The 16116-nt window shown below is 35.0% G+C and overlaps 2 protein-coding genes across 5 annotated transcripts; one reads left to right on the top strand and one right to left on the bottom strand.

Moving 5' to 3' along the window:
- The first annotated feature begins 1730 nt into the window (after nucleotides 1-1730).
- Nucleotides 1731-11217, top strand: cabp7b (calcium binding protein 7b). 2 transcript variants are annotated; one of them, XM_055199497.2, is made up of 6 exons: nucleotides 1731-2754; nucleotides 3747-3890; nucleotides 5143-5255; nucleotides 5621-5768; nucleotides 6248-6413; nucleotides 10426-11217. In XM_055199497.2, exons 1-5 carry the CDS (start codon nucleotides 2646-2648, stop codon nucleotides 6373-6375), a joined length of 642 nt encoding a protein of 213 aa, XP_055055472.1. In that variant the 5' UTR covers nucleotides 1731-2645; the 3' UTR covers nucleotides 6376-6413; nucleotides 10426-11217. The 2 variants fall into 2 exon arrangements, with proteins under 2 accessions (XP_055055472.1, XP_055055471.1); XM_055199496.2 differs by lacking the exon at nucleotides 10426-11217 and adding an exon at nucleotides 6505-6989.
- A 1249-nt stretch (nucleotides 11218-12466) lies between these two features.
- On the bottom strand, nucleotides 12467-15535 carry zmat5 (zinc finger, matrin-type 5). Of its 3 annotated transcripts, none has more exons than XM_073860409.1 (6): nucleotides 15299-15535; nucleotides 15066-15196; nucleotides 14791-14853; nucleotides 14597-14681; nucleotides 14303-14410; nucleotides 12467-12853 (listed from the first exon to the last, which is right to left on the bottom strand). In XM_073860409.1, the coding sequence occupies exons 2-6, from the start codon at nucleotides 15190-15192 to the stop codon at nucleotides 12712-12714; spliced, it is 525 nt and encodes a 174-aa protein (XP_073716510.1). In that variant the 5' UTR covers nucleotides 15193-15196; nucleotides 15299-15535; the 3' UTR covers nucleotides 12467-12711. The 3 variants fall into 3 exon arrangements, with proteins under 3 accessions (XP_073716510.1, XP_073716509.1, XP_073716508.1); XM_073860408.1 differs by having other exon boundaries at nucleotides 15293-15535; XM_073860407.1 differs by having other exon boundaries at nucleotides 15066-15516.
- Between the last annotated feature and the right edge of the window lie 581 nt (nucleotides 15536-16116).

The following is a 16116-nucleotide window of genomic DNA, read 5'->3' on the forward strand; positions in this document are numbered from 1 at the left end:
ACGCGGCCCAAGTACTGTTCCAAATCAAAGTTTGCATCAAGCCAAGTTGACATAACATCCCCGGATATGTTCTTGATCCGCCCATTTTATTGAGGATGCATCAGGAGGTGACTTGTGCGGACTTCTGACAGCCAAGTTTCCCAGAATGCATTTCGCGTCAACGACAATGAAGCTTAAAAGACAAGTTTGGTATTTTACTCTTAAAGCCCTGTTGTTTTCAGATTGTTTATGATGAAATAGAACGGTTTTGACTGAAATTTGTACATATGATGCTGGCCCGAGAATTTTCGGTTTCTGTTGTATCACCCCCACCTCTACAATGGCTGTATAGGTGCACTGGAACAATCCTTCCTAAAATGCATTAAATTTTTGTTTACAAAGACGTGACACTCACAGAGTGGTCAGGGGTGTTCACTGATAACTCACACAAAAATTGCTGCAAAAGATGCTTTCCAACAGGTTTTATCTGTTGGACGACCTCAAGTACTCTGCTGTTCCATTTGCAATATAAAGCGGACTCGCATCCTTTCTTCCTCAAGAGTTTGTTCTTCCAGGTCCGAACTACGAAGGACGCAAGTCCGAACATGGCGTACTTGGTATTGAGAATTGGCCCATGTTTGTCCTGTGACAGCTACCGTATGTGTTTTGAAATGGAGGGATGAGCTGTTGTTTGAAAGTCTTACCACTAGATGCCGCTAAAATTTACACCACCTTTAAGAATCAAAAATCTTTTTTTGCCAAATGTTCTTAAAATAATTATTTCTTTCACACCTTTAGATAGTCTGCAGAACCTTTTCCACTAGACACATAAAGGTTTCTCAGATTATAAAATTATATGAAATAATCTATTGCTTGGAAGGTTCTGGATCACTAGAACCTTTTTAGCACCTTTATTTTTAAGAATGTTGGTTCACAAAAGTAATAAGTAAAAAATTATTTCTTCCACACCCACACCTTTTTCAGGTAACACTATAATAAGATTCCATGAATCATAATGAACTACAATCTAAGAAAATGATGCTAAATAGTACTAAAATCTTATATAGCACCTATATAGCACCTTTTTGGAATCATAAGTGGTGCTAAAGTCTGACTATAGCACCAATTATGGTTAACATGACATAGCACAATATGGTAGGTTCCCATATGAGCCACTGAACCACTTTAGTGCTATTTAGCACCATTTTTAAAGTGTAATTAATTCTTACTTAAATATAAACTAATGATGACTGAGTTAAGGCATGTACTAATCATAAACTAGTGAATAGTCATTATTAAGTAGCCTACTACATGACTCATGACTCAACACATGAATTGTCATTGTTAACTAATATATTAACTAATAAGCATGTATTGTACTTAATGATAACTCTTTATTAGTATATGAATAGTACATTCCTTAAGTCCTTATTAGTTCATATTTAAGTAAAAAACAAATGTAGGTCTTAGTTCATTATGATACCTGGACCTTTATTATAAAGTGTAACCCCTTTATCATAATCCTTTTTCCACTGTGGATGCAAAAGGTTCTCTTTTCAACAACACAACAAAGAACCTTTGATAACGTTTATTTTTAAAGGTGTATTTCACTGCTCTGTCCATTTAAAGAATTAAAAAATTTACTTGTTGAGATTTTGACCCTTAATGTGTTTTCATAAAGGATAAGAACAAAAGGCTTTTGGAATGATAGTGTCCATTTTTAATCAAATATGTGCCTGGTTACTAAGGCGCGCATTGTAGACGAGTGACTTTAGATAAAAGGATATCTGGCATCAGGCGCGCACTCAGAGATGAGACCTCACAGAGGACGCAGCACAGCAGCAGAGATTTCTTGGATTTTTATTTAGCATCTTGAATTTATTCCTATGCAGTCCGTATGTAGTCATTTTTTGTAAACTGGCACGTTGTTTGTCGATCTAAAATTAATGGAATAGTCGCCATTTATCTTACTATCGTTTATCTATATACCAAATGGACTGAAATGATTCAAATCAAGCTCGAAAACGCGGTGACTGCAATGTGTCATTTCTGTTGATTTCTGCAACTCGAGACCGCTCGACTACCTGTAGGATTGCATTGAGAGCGTAAGGGAGCTGAAGCCCAGGAGGTAATGCGCATCGTATAATGTAATACAATTTGTTTTTTTGTGTGTGTGAACATTCCTCTTCTGCACCTTTATAACCGATAAACACCTGACTAACGCTTATGGAACCGCTCACGGAGAGACACGTTGTTTTTGAAGGGGATGCTCCACATTTATCCTTCAAATCCAGTTGAAGATGCCCAGAAAACGGGGACATTTCCAGCAATATACGACACATCAAGCTCCATTTGAACGCCGACAGTTGAATGTTTCGCATTTGTGTACCATTTATCCGAATGCATTCGTGACAGAAATAGTTAATGAAGCTGATGCAAAACGGTGTGCAATCTGTCGGGTGATCGTTTTTGCATGAGTGTGCACATGATGAGTGACTAATCGCACCTGAACCAAAATACCAGATGAAGATGAACGAAACAGGCGTTTTGATTTTATTTTGCTTTGAGCTTCCAACAAGCGCTCTGCTGTAGTAAAGTTGCAGTGGCCAAACTACAGCGGTGCTTTATGAAGATCAGTATCAAAGTGCTGATTTGCCCTCGCAGAGATGCCCGTGCGTGCCGTGACTTCCAGGTTCATGTACAGGGGACTTTGTTCAATTCCAGATATCCTCTCTTACAGAGCTCCGATCACCCTCCCAGAGGATGAAGTGGAGGGTAAGTGATGTTTCATTTCTTGTCATAAGGCTGCGCTATCTGTTGCGATAATGTGAATTGAAAATGTGAATTTCAGCACCGTGGAGAGATCCCTACGGCAGAGTCACTGTCAAGGTTTTCAAATGAACAAAGTGATGTGTTTTTATCGTACAATTGTCTGTGACGGCCAATATTTTTAAAGATTACACTGTAGATTAGTGCCCATTTGATTGAACTTGGCGTATAACAGCAGAGTGATATTAAATGCTTAGTGGAGTTCAAAGCTTGGATGACCACATTACTATTTTCTGCATTTGAAGTATATGTGACCCTGCCTGTGGAAACCCAGATAAAGTCTTTTTTGTGTGTGATTTATGATTTTCTACTTAAAAAATCATCATGCATTATGTAATAGACATTCTGTGAAAATATAACCTTGATATCTTTAATAGATAGCCTATTGACTGAGTAAGACCACATGGATACATTTTAAATCAATGTGAAATCAGTGAGGTCAAATAAACACTTATAAATATATATGCACATTTTGTATTACTTTTTTTAATTCAACGTAACACAAACAATTATATTTGATTGTTAAATCAAATATAAGTGTATACAATTTTACAAACTATTAATTTCATTTTATGTGGCATCTTAAGAAATAATATTCTAAAAAACAAAAATGCTAAATTCTGCAGTTTATACATTAAACGTATATTGTATGGCATTCATGCGCACACTGTGTAGATAGATACAAAGGCCAAGCTAACACTTAACCAGCCCCAGAAAGAGTGAGATAGACAGCCCTAAACTAACCTTTGTCTGTTTTTCTGGTGGGTATTTCTATAGAGGAAGTCACAAAGTTAACCAACTTTTCAATATTAATATTAATATAAATATACTGTGTGATTGTAATGTATGTTTAAAAATGTATTATAACTAGGAATATGTGGCATTTTAGCAGGTAGCTATACATATATGATAATGTACTGTATCTGGCACAACTACAGAGATCCGTGAAGCCTTCAAGGTGTTTGATCGTGACGGGAATGGATTCATCTCAAAACAGGAGTTGGGAATTGCCATGCGGTCTCTTGGTTACATGCCAAATGAGGTGGAGCTGGAAGTGATCAGTCAAAGACTGGATATGGATGGTATGAAAGCCCTTACATTAAACATAAAATTTGTGATTTTAGCCACATAACGACACCAGTTTGACAATTTGGTAAGTTGCGATACTAGATCAGTATTATTTGTGACACTGGATCACAAAACCAAGCATAAGTGCAGCAAAAGCCAAAAATACACCGTATGAGTCTAAATGATTGATTTTTCTTTCATGCCACAAATCAGGATATTAAGTAAAGATCATGTTCCATGAAGATATTTTGTACATTTCCTACAGTATATAAAATATTTATTTTTTTGTGAGTGGGTGCAGTTGGACTTCATTTGGACAACTTTTTGCAACCTCAGATTCCAGATTTTTTAATAGCCTAGTTGTATCCATACATCAATGAAAATCGTATTTATTCAGCTTTTAGATTATGTATATATCTCAATTTAAAAATAAAATGGACCCATACTCTATTAGTGGTTTTGTGGTCCAGGGTCACGTCATCTTATTTTGTGATTATGTATAATTATGCTTTAGGTAATGATTTAAAGGAGACATATCATGAAAATCAGACTTGTTTCATGTTTAAGTGCCATAATTGGGTAACCAGTGCTTCTATCAACCTAGAAAATGTGAAAAAGCTCAACCTAGTATCTTAGTTTTGGTAAACCGTTCTCTCCAAGCATGTGAAAAAATAGGTCATTAAAATTTGGCTCCCCTTGTGATGTCAGAAGGGGATAATGCCGCCCCTTAATCTGCACTATCCAACCGCGGCACTGCCATTTAGTGCAGAGATCAGCTCATTTGCATTTAAAGGCGGGGTGCATGATTTTTGAAAAACACTTTGGAAAAGGGAGTCGAGCCAAGGACCAAAACACACTTGTAGCCAATCAGCAGTGAGAGGCATATCTACTAACTGACATCGTTTTCTGGGTTGCGTATGTGTGGGGCGGGTCTATCAAAAGAAGGTCCAGACTCTATTGGGGTGGGGCGCGTTTGTTTAGGTGATTTCAAATGTCAACATTGGCTTTCAGAGATCATGCACCCCGCCTTTAAAAGGACAAACCCTAAAACGGCACATTTTTGCTCACACCTACAAAGTGGCAATTTTAACATGCTATAATAAATTATTTATTTGGTATTTTGAGCTAAAACTTCACATACATACTCTGCGGACACCAAAGATTTATCTTTAAAAAAAGTCTCGTAAAATGAGATTAGGTTGTACTCCTGCACAAGCACAAATTTATAATCTCCCACGAGAAAGGTTATACACTTATATTTTGCAGGTGATGGTCAAGTTGATTTTGAGGAGTTTGTAACACTTCTTGGACCAAAGCTGGCATCTGCTGGTATGCCTGATAGGTTCCACGGAGCTGAGTTTGACTCTATATTCTGGAAGGTGTGTGGTTTTTTGTGAATAATCCAAATGATTTCCCCCCAAAGTCTCAATGATTAGTTCCGTCAGGCATCAGCTTTACTTTGTATCATATCTGTGATGATTATTGGAAAGAAGATTATTTGTACATTATTCACACCCTACAATTAACTTGCTGACATTTTTGCCATAGTAATAGCATTGAATTGAAATTAATGTTGGCAGCGCACTTCAGTCCATTATGAAGCAATAGTCCCTTAAATTTGCTATTTAGTATAACCCATCTGTGCATCAGCCACTGATCATTAATTTACGACTTTCATTTTGAACCTTGCTCAACTAATGACCTTTTCATTGTACTGAATCGATTTCTTTATTTGTTTCATTAGTGTGACATGCAAAAGCTGACTGTGGATGAGCTGAAGAGACTCTTGTATGACACCTTCTGTGACCATTTGACAATGAAAGACATCGAGAACATTATCATGACAGAGGAGAGTCACTTAAACAGCCCCGAGTGCCAAGTAGATATCGATAGTAAGCATTTATACACTTGAGTTCAAACAATATTAATTCGACAAACAACAATAACAAAACTGTGATCGTAAATTGTTTACGTCCGCATGCCTATCTTTTTCATTATAAGGTCTCAGGGTATCGTCATATCAATCTAAATTGCCTGTCAATTCAAATAAACACATAAAACATACAACGCCAATACTGCAATGTCTATTTTTAGCTGTAACTTATTCTGTTGATGTCCTGGGGTAATGGAGATCATAAATCTACACTTGAACACCTTATTCCAGATTTTTATGGCTATATTTACGTATTGTAGTTTATAATTGAATTGTGGTTCAGCGAAACAAAAGCTAAACACACCTTTCATTTGTTGGTTAAGGAATGTGACATTTGTCTTCCTGAAATAAATGTCATGTCTGTTGGGAAAAATCCAATATTGTCATAATAACATTTTTCTCTCTTTTTTTATTATTTTCCTCAACCTGTCCCCAAAGCAAGCCCCATGCAGCAAGTCAAGCACACGTGTGTGCGCAAGAGCTTGATTTGTGCCTTTGCTATCGCATTTATCATCAGCGTCATGCTCATCGCGGCCAATCAGATGCTTCGAAGAGGGATGCAGTGACTGGTTCTGTTTCTAAAACAGCAAATGACTGGCAACAGGTAAAAATGCAAAAAATTACGAATTTTACAGTTTTTAGCGATCCCAGTATAAAAATAACACCAAAGGCTGCATTCTCGTTTCACTACAAAGTCAGGCAGAAGAACAACATCCCAAAAGCCCTGAACAATTGACCCACTCTGTGAAAACTACATAAAATCATCCCACATAATGTGAAAATTAAAGTGAAATCAGTGGGTGAAATCAAACTTTGATGCTCCTAATCTCATAATTAGATGATGAGACTTTAGCCTGGATTTTATAGATAGGGTCACAATTCAGTTCAAATGTGTCAATCATGTTTGTGTAGAAATAAAAGTAGGAACACTGATAAATTAAAATTAGGATGAATAATATTAAATGTTTTCTATTAGTTCATGTTACCAAGCAGAAACAATATTCATCTGTTATAACACAGAACATGACTTATTGTATTGTATAGTTATAATCTACCTTCTATGTATAAATGACATATCAGGGCCTTTGTGGACATTAAAGGATTAGTCCATTTTCTTTAAAAAAAAATCCAGATAATTTACTCACCACCATGTCATCCAAAATGTTGATATCTTTCTTTGTTCGGTCGAGAAGAAATTATGTTTTTTGAGGAAAACATTTCCTGATTTTTCTCATTTTAATGGACTTTGGTGGACCCCAACACTTAACAGTTTTAATGCAGTTTAAAATTGCAGTTTCAAAACCCTCTAAACAATCCCAAACGAGGCATAATGGTCTTATCTAGCGAAACGATTGTCATTTTTGGCAAGAAAAATTAAAAATATGCACTTTTAAACCACAACTTCTCCTCTATCTCCGGTCCTGTGACACACCAGCGCAACCTCACGTAATTGCGTAATGCCGTGGAAAGGTCACGTGTTACATATATGAAACGCACATTTGCGGACTATTTTAAACAATAGACACAAAGACATTAATTAATATTATTCGACATACAACAATGTTGGAACGGTGCTCTTTCTCCACACTTGTAAACACGTGGGCGTAGTTTCACATACTTATTACGCACATTTTTGACATTTCTCGGAAGACGAGAAGTGTGTCAAAAATGACAATCGTTTCGCTGGATGGGACCATTATGCCTCGTTTGGGATCGTTTGGAGTCCTTTGAATCTGCATTTTTGAATTGCATGGAGGCTGTGACGTGTTGGGGTCCATTAAAGTCCATTAAAATGAGAGGAATCCTCAAATGTTTTCCTCCAAAAACGTAGTTTCTTCTCAACTGAACAAAGCAAGACATCATCATTTTGGATGACATGGTGGTGAGTAAATTATCTGGACTAATCCTTTAACTGAAATATTTCTCCAATTTTTAAAGTCTGTGTAAAGAGAATTGTTTCTAAATGTTAGAAGTGTATTGCGGAAACATGTTACAAAGTTGAACATTTCAGTGTTCAGGATTATTTGGGCGGTGCTGGAGCCACCGAGCATGGCCACAACACAATCGCGAGCATCCATTTAGGTTGTAGCAGTACTTGAAAGTTGAGAGAGACCAGCCTGATCTCATGAGAATTCGTACATATTTTACGAGTTCATATGAATGCGTACGAAGTTAATCGCGCAAAAACGTACGATTATCATAAAAAAATACTATAACAAAACCCCCCCTAACCCCAACATCAAAGGGGTCAAGACAAAAATTTACGAATGTGGTCCTACGAATTAGCCACCTTGTAAAATACGTATGAATTGCCATGACATAGTGTTGGCAGCTTTTCCGCATGTAGCCGTGGTTTCAGTGCTCTGGACACACCCCCAGCATTTGAGAGCAAAGAATCCTGCCATATTTTTCGAAGACTTTGATAACTTCTTTTCTTTTTTTCTTTTTTTCATTCAAACTGGTTAACATATTTTTTCTGTGGTGTCACAAACTGAGAACACATTTAATATTGGACTTCACACAGACTTGATCATGTAGGTCTACATAGTTTAGATCAGACTGATCTCACAGGAATTTGTACATATTTTACGCGTTGGCTAATTCGTATTAATTCATACTAGTGTTGTAGTTCTTGAGACTGGGACCACTTTTTAAAGGTCTTGGTCTCGTCTCGGTCTCAGACAAAGAGGACTCTGAATTTTATTTCAAGACCGGTCAAGACCACAACTGATGTCAATTTTTTTGTTATTTATTTTATAGAGTTTATTAAGGTTTGGCATATGATGTTGGCATTGTTTAAGCATTGTTTAAGTTTCTCCCAATGACAATTTTTCTAATTTTATTACTAAAAACACATGCATTGTGTTAAGTGGATGGCAAGCCATGGAAAGACAGTTCAGAATAAATGGTAAAGTTGATTTTAGCTCTTTAGTGTTTGTTCACTTTTATTTGCTTATAGAAAAAGATAAATTCCCACATATCTGCAATGCCTTTGATTATTTAACAACTTATCTGAATGCACACGCACGCACGCACGCGCACACACATACACACACACACACACACACACACACACGCACACACACGCACACACACACACACACGCACACACGCACACACACAGACAAGAAGTGCCTAATCATATGCATATTCCACATTTTATCATAAGTGTTTTAATGCAGTGACTTGCACTGGTCTTGACTTGGTCTCGGCCTGTCTTGGTCTTGACTTGGTCTCGACCCTTTAAAGTCTTGGTCTTGTCTCGGTCTCGGCCTGTCTTGGTCTTGGTCCTGACTTGGTCTCGGTTTAGGTGGTCTTGACTACAACACTAATTCATACCACCACATTCATAACTTTTGGTACATTTTGCCTTGACCCCTGTGACGAGGTTAGGTGCGAGGTTAGGTCTTCTTGTTTTTTTCATGACAACTGTAACTTTGTTTGAATTGATACGAATTAGCCAACTCGTAAAATATGTAGATTTCTCGTGAGATCAGGCTGTCCAAAACAGCATCAGCTTGGATATTTGTTATTTTAAAATAAATATAGACTGGTTAAACAAAATTGCCCACACCATGCTCACGTCACCGACAGATGTTAGGACAAGTAAAAGCAAATAAAAAAGATAAATGAATGTAGCCTATTTAAAATTTGCCAGTAACGGACAATGATGGAAATTAAATCTTACCTGTGCAGTGAGAGTTTAACTTGCAAAAAAAGTATTTCTCCCAGTCTTAACTCTCAGGATTATGACATATCTTTTAGTCATTTGTCTACTGGTTGTGTGCCAAAAGCATTGTGAAATATGACTAAATATTACTATTTGTATTATATGTGCCAAGTGAGAGTAAATGTGTGTAGATATACTTCAAAATAAATGTTGAGTGTTAATGCGTAATGACATATTTGCATGAAATGTTTCGTAGCATTTTGATAACATCAATGTTGTTAATGAATAATCAGTCTGTATTGATGATTTAAAACCTTGTGGTTTTCATTGTTCTCGGTTGTTGTGATCTGTATGGTATCAATTTTTCATTTGTCCTTAAATTGTCATTCAACATCTAAAGATAAGGTTTAAGGCGTTCACAGCATGATTTACAGACGAACCAGTGAACAAAAGAAAGGGTCCTCAGCATTAGTTCTTCAAAGTAACTTTATAGCTTTACGTTTGGTGCAAGGTAATAGTAACAAGCAATATTCGGCTTATGCATACTCTGGAAAGTATGCATTTATCTGTAACTTATGCATTTGTCAGCAATCTCAGTGCCTAAACAATATGTTGGTATTGTTCTGTATGTCTCTGGTCAGGATTCCAAAGTCTATATCTTATGTGCACTTTTGAGTACATAACACACAAGTGTTTGTGCAATATCATAAATGAGACTTAATAATAACAATAAGTTGTGTTCGTTAACATTTCTGTAAAAGCAAAACTTAGCACTAACCATATCTCTATTTATATGGTTACATATCTGCATGCGACAATGTCATTATAATGATAAGTAATAATAAAAGTATTGCATTTGTTTCAGGAGGGCTAGAGTCAAATATACCAACATGCAAGTTAGGGCTGGTTGCGGATTAATATTTCATAAATCTTTTTTATTTCACAGAAAGTGAGATACGTGGCTAGCTAGCAAACTTGAGTCATCCTTGATTTGAAATCGTTTTTGCAGTTTGTACACTGCACAGACCAGGAAAGTAATGCTGACATGAAATATATATTAGTACCCATGGGACTTTTCTTTGCAATTGCACGTCTTTGAAAACTTCTTACATGTATTGTGTAATGATAAGGTTAGCTTTTTTCCTCTAAATATGCAATCAATGCTTATTTGATGACAATTTACTGTGATTTCAAGTAATTGACATATGTACAAATAAGAGGTACTGATTTCAGGACATCTGAAACATATCATGCGTTCAATTTCCAAAGTGTAGGCATGTGATCTACTGTGTATTTGTGTAAGTTGTTTTACACACTATTAGAAGTTATATAATTTAACATGGCAATATTTTTCAATCAGCATAATATAACAATTAAGATTATATCAAATATATATATATATATTTTATTTTGTCAACCTGTATTTTTAAACTTTTCTTTAAAAGTATTTATTTTAATTCCACGTGGAAAATACAGCACATTTACTTAAAATTCAAATATGGCTGGTATAGTTCATGTATTATTATATTAATGTACTGATGTAAAAGTAATATTTAATTGATATATGTAATTTTATATTGCATTAATGTAGACCTATCTTGAATCTATGATGTGCCAAAATGTGCTGATAACGACATTAAATTGTATGTGAACAACTGAAATAAAGCAGTGGGGGTTTATTTCTTCTCGTTCTAATTTTGCATATTAAAAATCTAAGTATGCATACACTGCAAAAAATGATTTTCAAGAAAACAATTTCTTAGTATTTTTGTCTGGTTTTCAGTAAAAATATCTAAATATTCTTAAATTAAGATGTTTTTTCTTGATGAGCAAAACGACCCAAGAAAAAAAAGTTTCGTTTTTAGACCAAAAATATCAAATTTAAGTTATTTTGTGCATAAAACAAGCAAAAAAATCTGCCAATGGGGTAAGCAAAAAAATATTGAACATTTTGCTTAAACACTAAATTCAAGAAAAATTCAAGAAAAAATTGCTTACACCATAGGCAGATTTTGTTTGTGCTTGTTTTGTGCACAAAATCACTTAAATTTGATATTTTTGGTCTAAAAACTAGACTTATTTTCTTGAATCGTTTTGCTCATCAAGAAAAAGCATCTTAATTTAAGAATTTTTAGATATTTTTACTGAGAACAAGACAAAAAATATCAAGAAAATTGTTTCTTGAAAATAATTTACTTTCTTAGTATTTTTGTCTTGTTTGTTTTTAGTAGAAATATCTAAAAATTCTTAATCAAGTTGTATTTTCTTGATTAACCAAATGGCCTAAGATATTAAGTCTAGTTTTTAGACAAAAACTATACAATTTAAGTGAATTTGTGCTTAAAACAAGCAAAATTATCTGCCAATGGGGTGAGAAAATTTTGCTTAAATTAAGTGTTAAGTGTTTAAGAAAAAATATAACTTATTTTTAGATTTTTTTTCTCACCCCATTGGCAGATATTTTCGCTTGTTTTAAGTTCAAATTGACCCGAATTGTATATTTTTTGTCCAAAAACTAGACCCATCTCCCAAGTCACTTTGCTCATCAGGAAAAAGCATCTTAATTTAAGAATGTCTAGATATTTCCACCAAAAACAAGACAAAAATACTAAGTAAGGAAGTCATTTTTTTGCATTGTGAAATTTGCTTTGGTGGAATATTTTACGTGCCCAGGTAATCTCTTGTCTTGTGAGTTTTGATGGTTGTAATTTACCAAGTTTATCAACCAAAGCATAATGAAAAAGCTTTTAGACTTATTTACACAGTCTCTGCTGTAACACACAGCCAAAAAATAGGATCTTTTTCTTCAGAAGGCCGGTAAATGCAATCCATGCCAGTCAAGTGTACCATTCATCAGTGCAAACAAAGGGAATTGATTGAGACCGTGCTGGGAAACAGTACAGAGCATCATTCTCAAGAACTAAAGCTAACAGGAGTAAATTAAAGCTTCACTCATCTAAATGTCAATATGAACCACTGACACAGAATGAAGACAAAAACTATTTATCTCTTTCCATATTCAACATAAAGTTAAAACTTCATATGAAGCCATTATACTTTCAGAACTTCTTTACAAAAAGAAAAATACCATCATCATGCAAGTCCACATTATGCTATTAAATGTATTACAAAACAATTATGAAAAATTATACTTATACTTAAATGTATAAAAAAGGCCTTGCAAAATAGCATAATCACTGGGTTTGTATCATGCACTTAAATTATTTCAATTTCAACCCCATTCATTTTGAAGTGTCACTTTCCAACCACCAGTTGGTGGAGGACGGAGAGATGGAGGAAGATCTGGAATAGACAGAAGATACGGAGGTATCTCAACGTTTTCAACGCACTCTTCCTCTTCAATCTTTGAAACACTAAAATATAAAGAATAATGTGAGTTATACTAACTCAAAAGCATATGTGTGCAGTCTTGAACAACAAAGCTCTATATGCAGGTAATTATGCAAATGGCGCAGCTGCAGGCAATCTCATTTTAATATCTACCAGGGTGACCTCCAAAACAAGATTTTTCATGCATTTTGATATCAGTGATGGAGACTTGCACCTGAGCAGCTGGGATTCATCATTCATGAAAAAGCAACATGTTTAGACAAAAACTCAAATTTTAGATAAACAAAAATGTCTCAGATGAATGTTACAGATTATTTGCTAAACAATGATAATAATCTCTCTAACACCCAAGTCAAAATAACAGATATCTTCTGGTTTCCCTTACTTTCTGACAAGGGCGTAGATAAATACTGGACGGGTTGAAGTGTCAACTGTACATACGTTTCCATTAATAAATATTGGGGTTGCAACTGTTCGGGTGATTCTCACGAAACCATTGAAACACCACGGCACTAATGATTTTAGCTTTAACATGTGTAATATAGTAACATTAAAAAGCATCAGAATTAACACAATACTGTGTTCTACCTTGCACAATGTGTGATTTCAACATAAGAATTTATAATTGTAAATTTTATCTCATTTTCTGCTGAAATTCTCATTACCGCAATGTGTCCAGCTGTGTTTGAACATGCATTATGTTGTAATTTAATCAAATTAACACAAAAATATTAAGAAAAAACATAAATGGATGTTTTGCTAGACTACTTTAGACTACTTTAGATATTTATTGGATATTCATGTATAATAATAATGAAGAAAAATTAGGAAAATGATGTGTCCATGCCTGATGTTCTCATCCTCCGCAACACTTTTTGAGAACAGTTTAAGCACACATACAGAATTTTAATAAAGTTTGATTTTGAGTGACCAAGCACATGGACCAGTTACTTCAAGATGGCTACCAGGTAAGATCATTTTTTTACAGTTAATTTGAAATATTGTCTTGTCAGAATGCTTACACAACATTTTGATTATCATTACCGCAACAGATGCTTATTAAATGTTAATTTAATTAATAGAAGCATAATACTTTGATTTTAAATGCATGCGCAGAATCTCCAAATTATGTTCTTTCAGGTGACTGTTGCGGTAATGAGATTTTTTAGGACTAATTTTTTTAATTATGTTACAAAAAGTGTTAAATGATAAGTACAAGTTTTTAAATTAATGTTCCCATTTACTCCAGACTTTGTTTTTCAATGTCTGGTGGGAAAAAAAGTACATTTAAGCAATTTTTACATTTTCATGCTTGACATTTTTAAAACCAAGTTTTCGTGAGAATCACCTGTTCGTTTTAATTGTTGGGGGTTACATCCTCCCACCCCTCCAGAAAACTGCACCCCGCTTCCTTAATAAGCATTCCAGTCGTGTCAAAATAGCAATCCTTTATAATATTTTACATTTATTACCTTCCTGATGTCAACGCAGCCTGTTTCTTCTGTCTTCGGGAGAGCCATTCATCAACGTTGCGCTTAGAGGATGACTCATCTTCGTTAGGAAACTCCTTCTGTCGCCTATCAGCTAACAGGAAATTGCCAAAATGTACTCGGTTTAATAAATTGTTGAAATGGGTTTGTGTACACCAACAGCCATCAGCACTGAGCACGCCTGTTCAATACACTTTGAAGTATGACTTAAAGATCTAATCGATGATCTGCCCAAAAGGCATCACAAGATGAAGGTCTATGAAAAACGTTATGATCTCAGCATCAATCTTCTGCTCCAACATCTTCATGTGCCTCTCGGACATGTGTGAAAAACGACAGTTTGTACCAAATACACACTCTCCTGAAAGAATAAGATAAAGTGTAGCGGTTAGGTTGAGACAGCTTTGAGGATAAAAAATCTACTAAATTTAAAAAAGTAATAAATAATAAAGTTGTTGTCAAACTTTTACCTGTCTGTAGGAACTTCCTGCATGGTTCCTTTGCCCGCTCTTCATTTAAAATTGTGGCAGCATCTAAAAATAATTTAAAGAGACATTTAGGCATTTAGCAAACGTTTTTATCCAAAGCAATTTATTATGCTTTTAAGATGTACATCCATTTATCCGGGATTCGAACCCATGACCTTTGCGCTGCTAATGCAATGCTCTATCAATTCAGATAAGACAGATATGGTATTTTGTATCAAATGAATGGCTCAATACTGTTTGAATGCTGCAAGCAATACCTCTGAAGTTGTCAAACCAGGCTTTCTTTGCTCGGTGGTGTTGGACGCCGTTCAGATGCTTCTTCCTGTTGTGCATGTTGTCCTGAAAGCTGCGATCACAATAGTCGCAGTAATAGCGCTTCCCCATCGTTCTATACACAGGAAAGTTACTTATGATTTAAACTTAAAACAAGATGGGAATAGAGTAAACGAGTTGTAGAAAACAACACTCTCTCGAGCTCATTCACGTTTACCAAGTCACCGATTCAACATGGCGATGTAAACATGCGCAGCAAGGTTGCCAGATCTTCGTAATAAAAAACAGCCCAATGGCCAATCAAAACTAGCCCAAATGTCAAATAGCAAAACTTTAAAATAATCTACTTTATACCTAAAATATTTTTAGAACTATATTTGATGAGTACACATAAGCATTTAGTAAACTTGAGTAAACTGTAGTGCTATATAGTGTTAACTGAATTACTTACATTAGTTGTATAGACCATTTTGCAGGATTTAAACAACAATGGTCCAGAAGCACTTCCTTTTTTTAGTTTTTAACACTGAACAAAGTATTAATATTAATTAATATTAGAACAAAATACAACCAACAGAACATTTTGAACTGAATCAAAAGATAAAATAAACTACAAAACTAAAAAAAAAAACAACAACAACAACATGAAGTGCTTCTGGACCAGTGTTGCTTACATCTTGCAAAATGGCCTATATTTATATTTAGTTTTATTTGTAGTATACTGGTGGTATACCTTTGTTTACTAAGGTGAGATTCCAAAACAGTATTTAAGAATGTTCTGTTTGCTGTAGTAAAAAAACTATACTGTAGTTTTTTATTTGGGAAAAATAAATTAGTCTGTTTTTATAAATGAAATAATCTTAAATCATCAATAAAATTACCTAAAGTATCTGATGGCTGATGAATAAAATGTTTCTGCAACAAGTACCCAGCTCCAAGGAAAAACGAGGAATTGGCAACACTGCGGCGCAGACGCAGAATTAAACAAGAGCGACCTCTAGTGGACAAACACATTACCTTTAACAAGCGCAACAT

This window comes from Misgurnus anguillicaudatus, chromosome 22 (assembly GCF_027580225.2).
Source record: "Misgurnus anguillicaudatus chromosome 22, ASM2758022v2, whole genome shotgun sequence".
Classification (NCBI taxonomy): domain Eukaryota; kingdom Metazoa; phylum Chordata; class Actinopteri; order Cypriniformes; family Cobitidae; genus Misgurnus; species Misgurnus anguillicaudatus.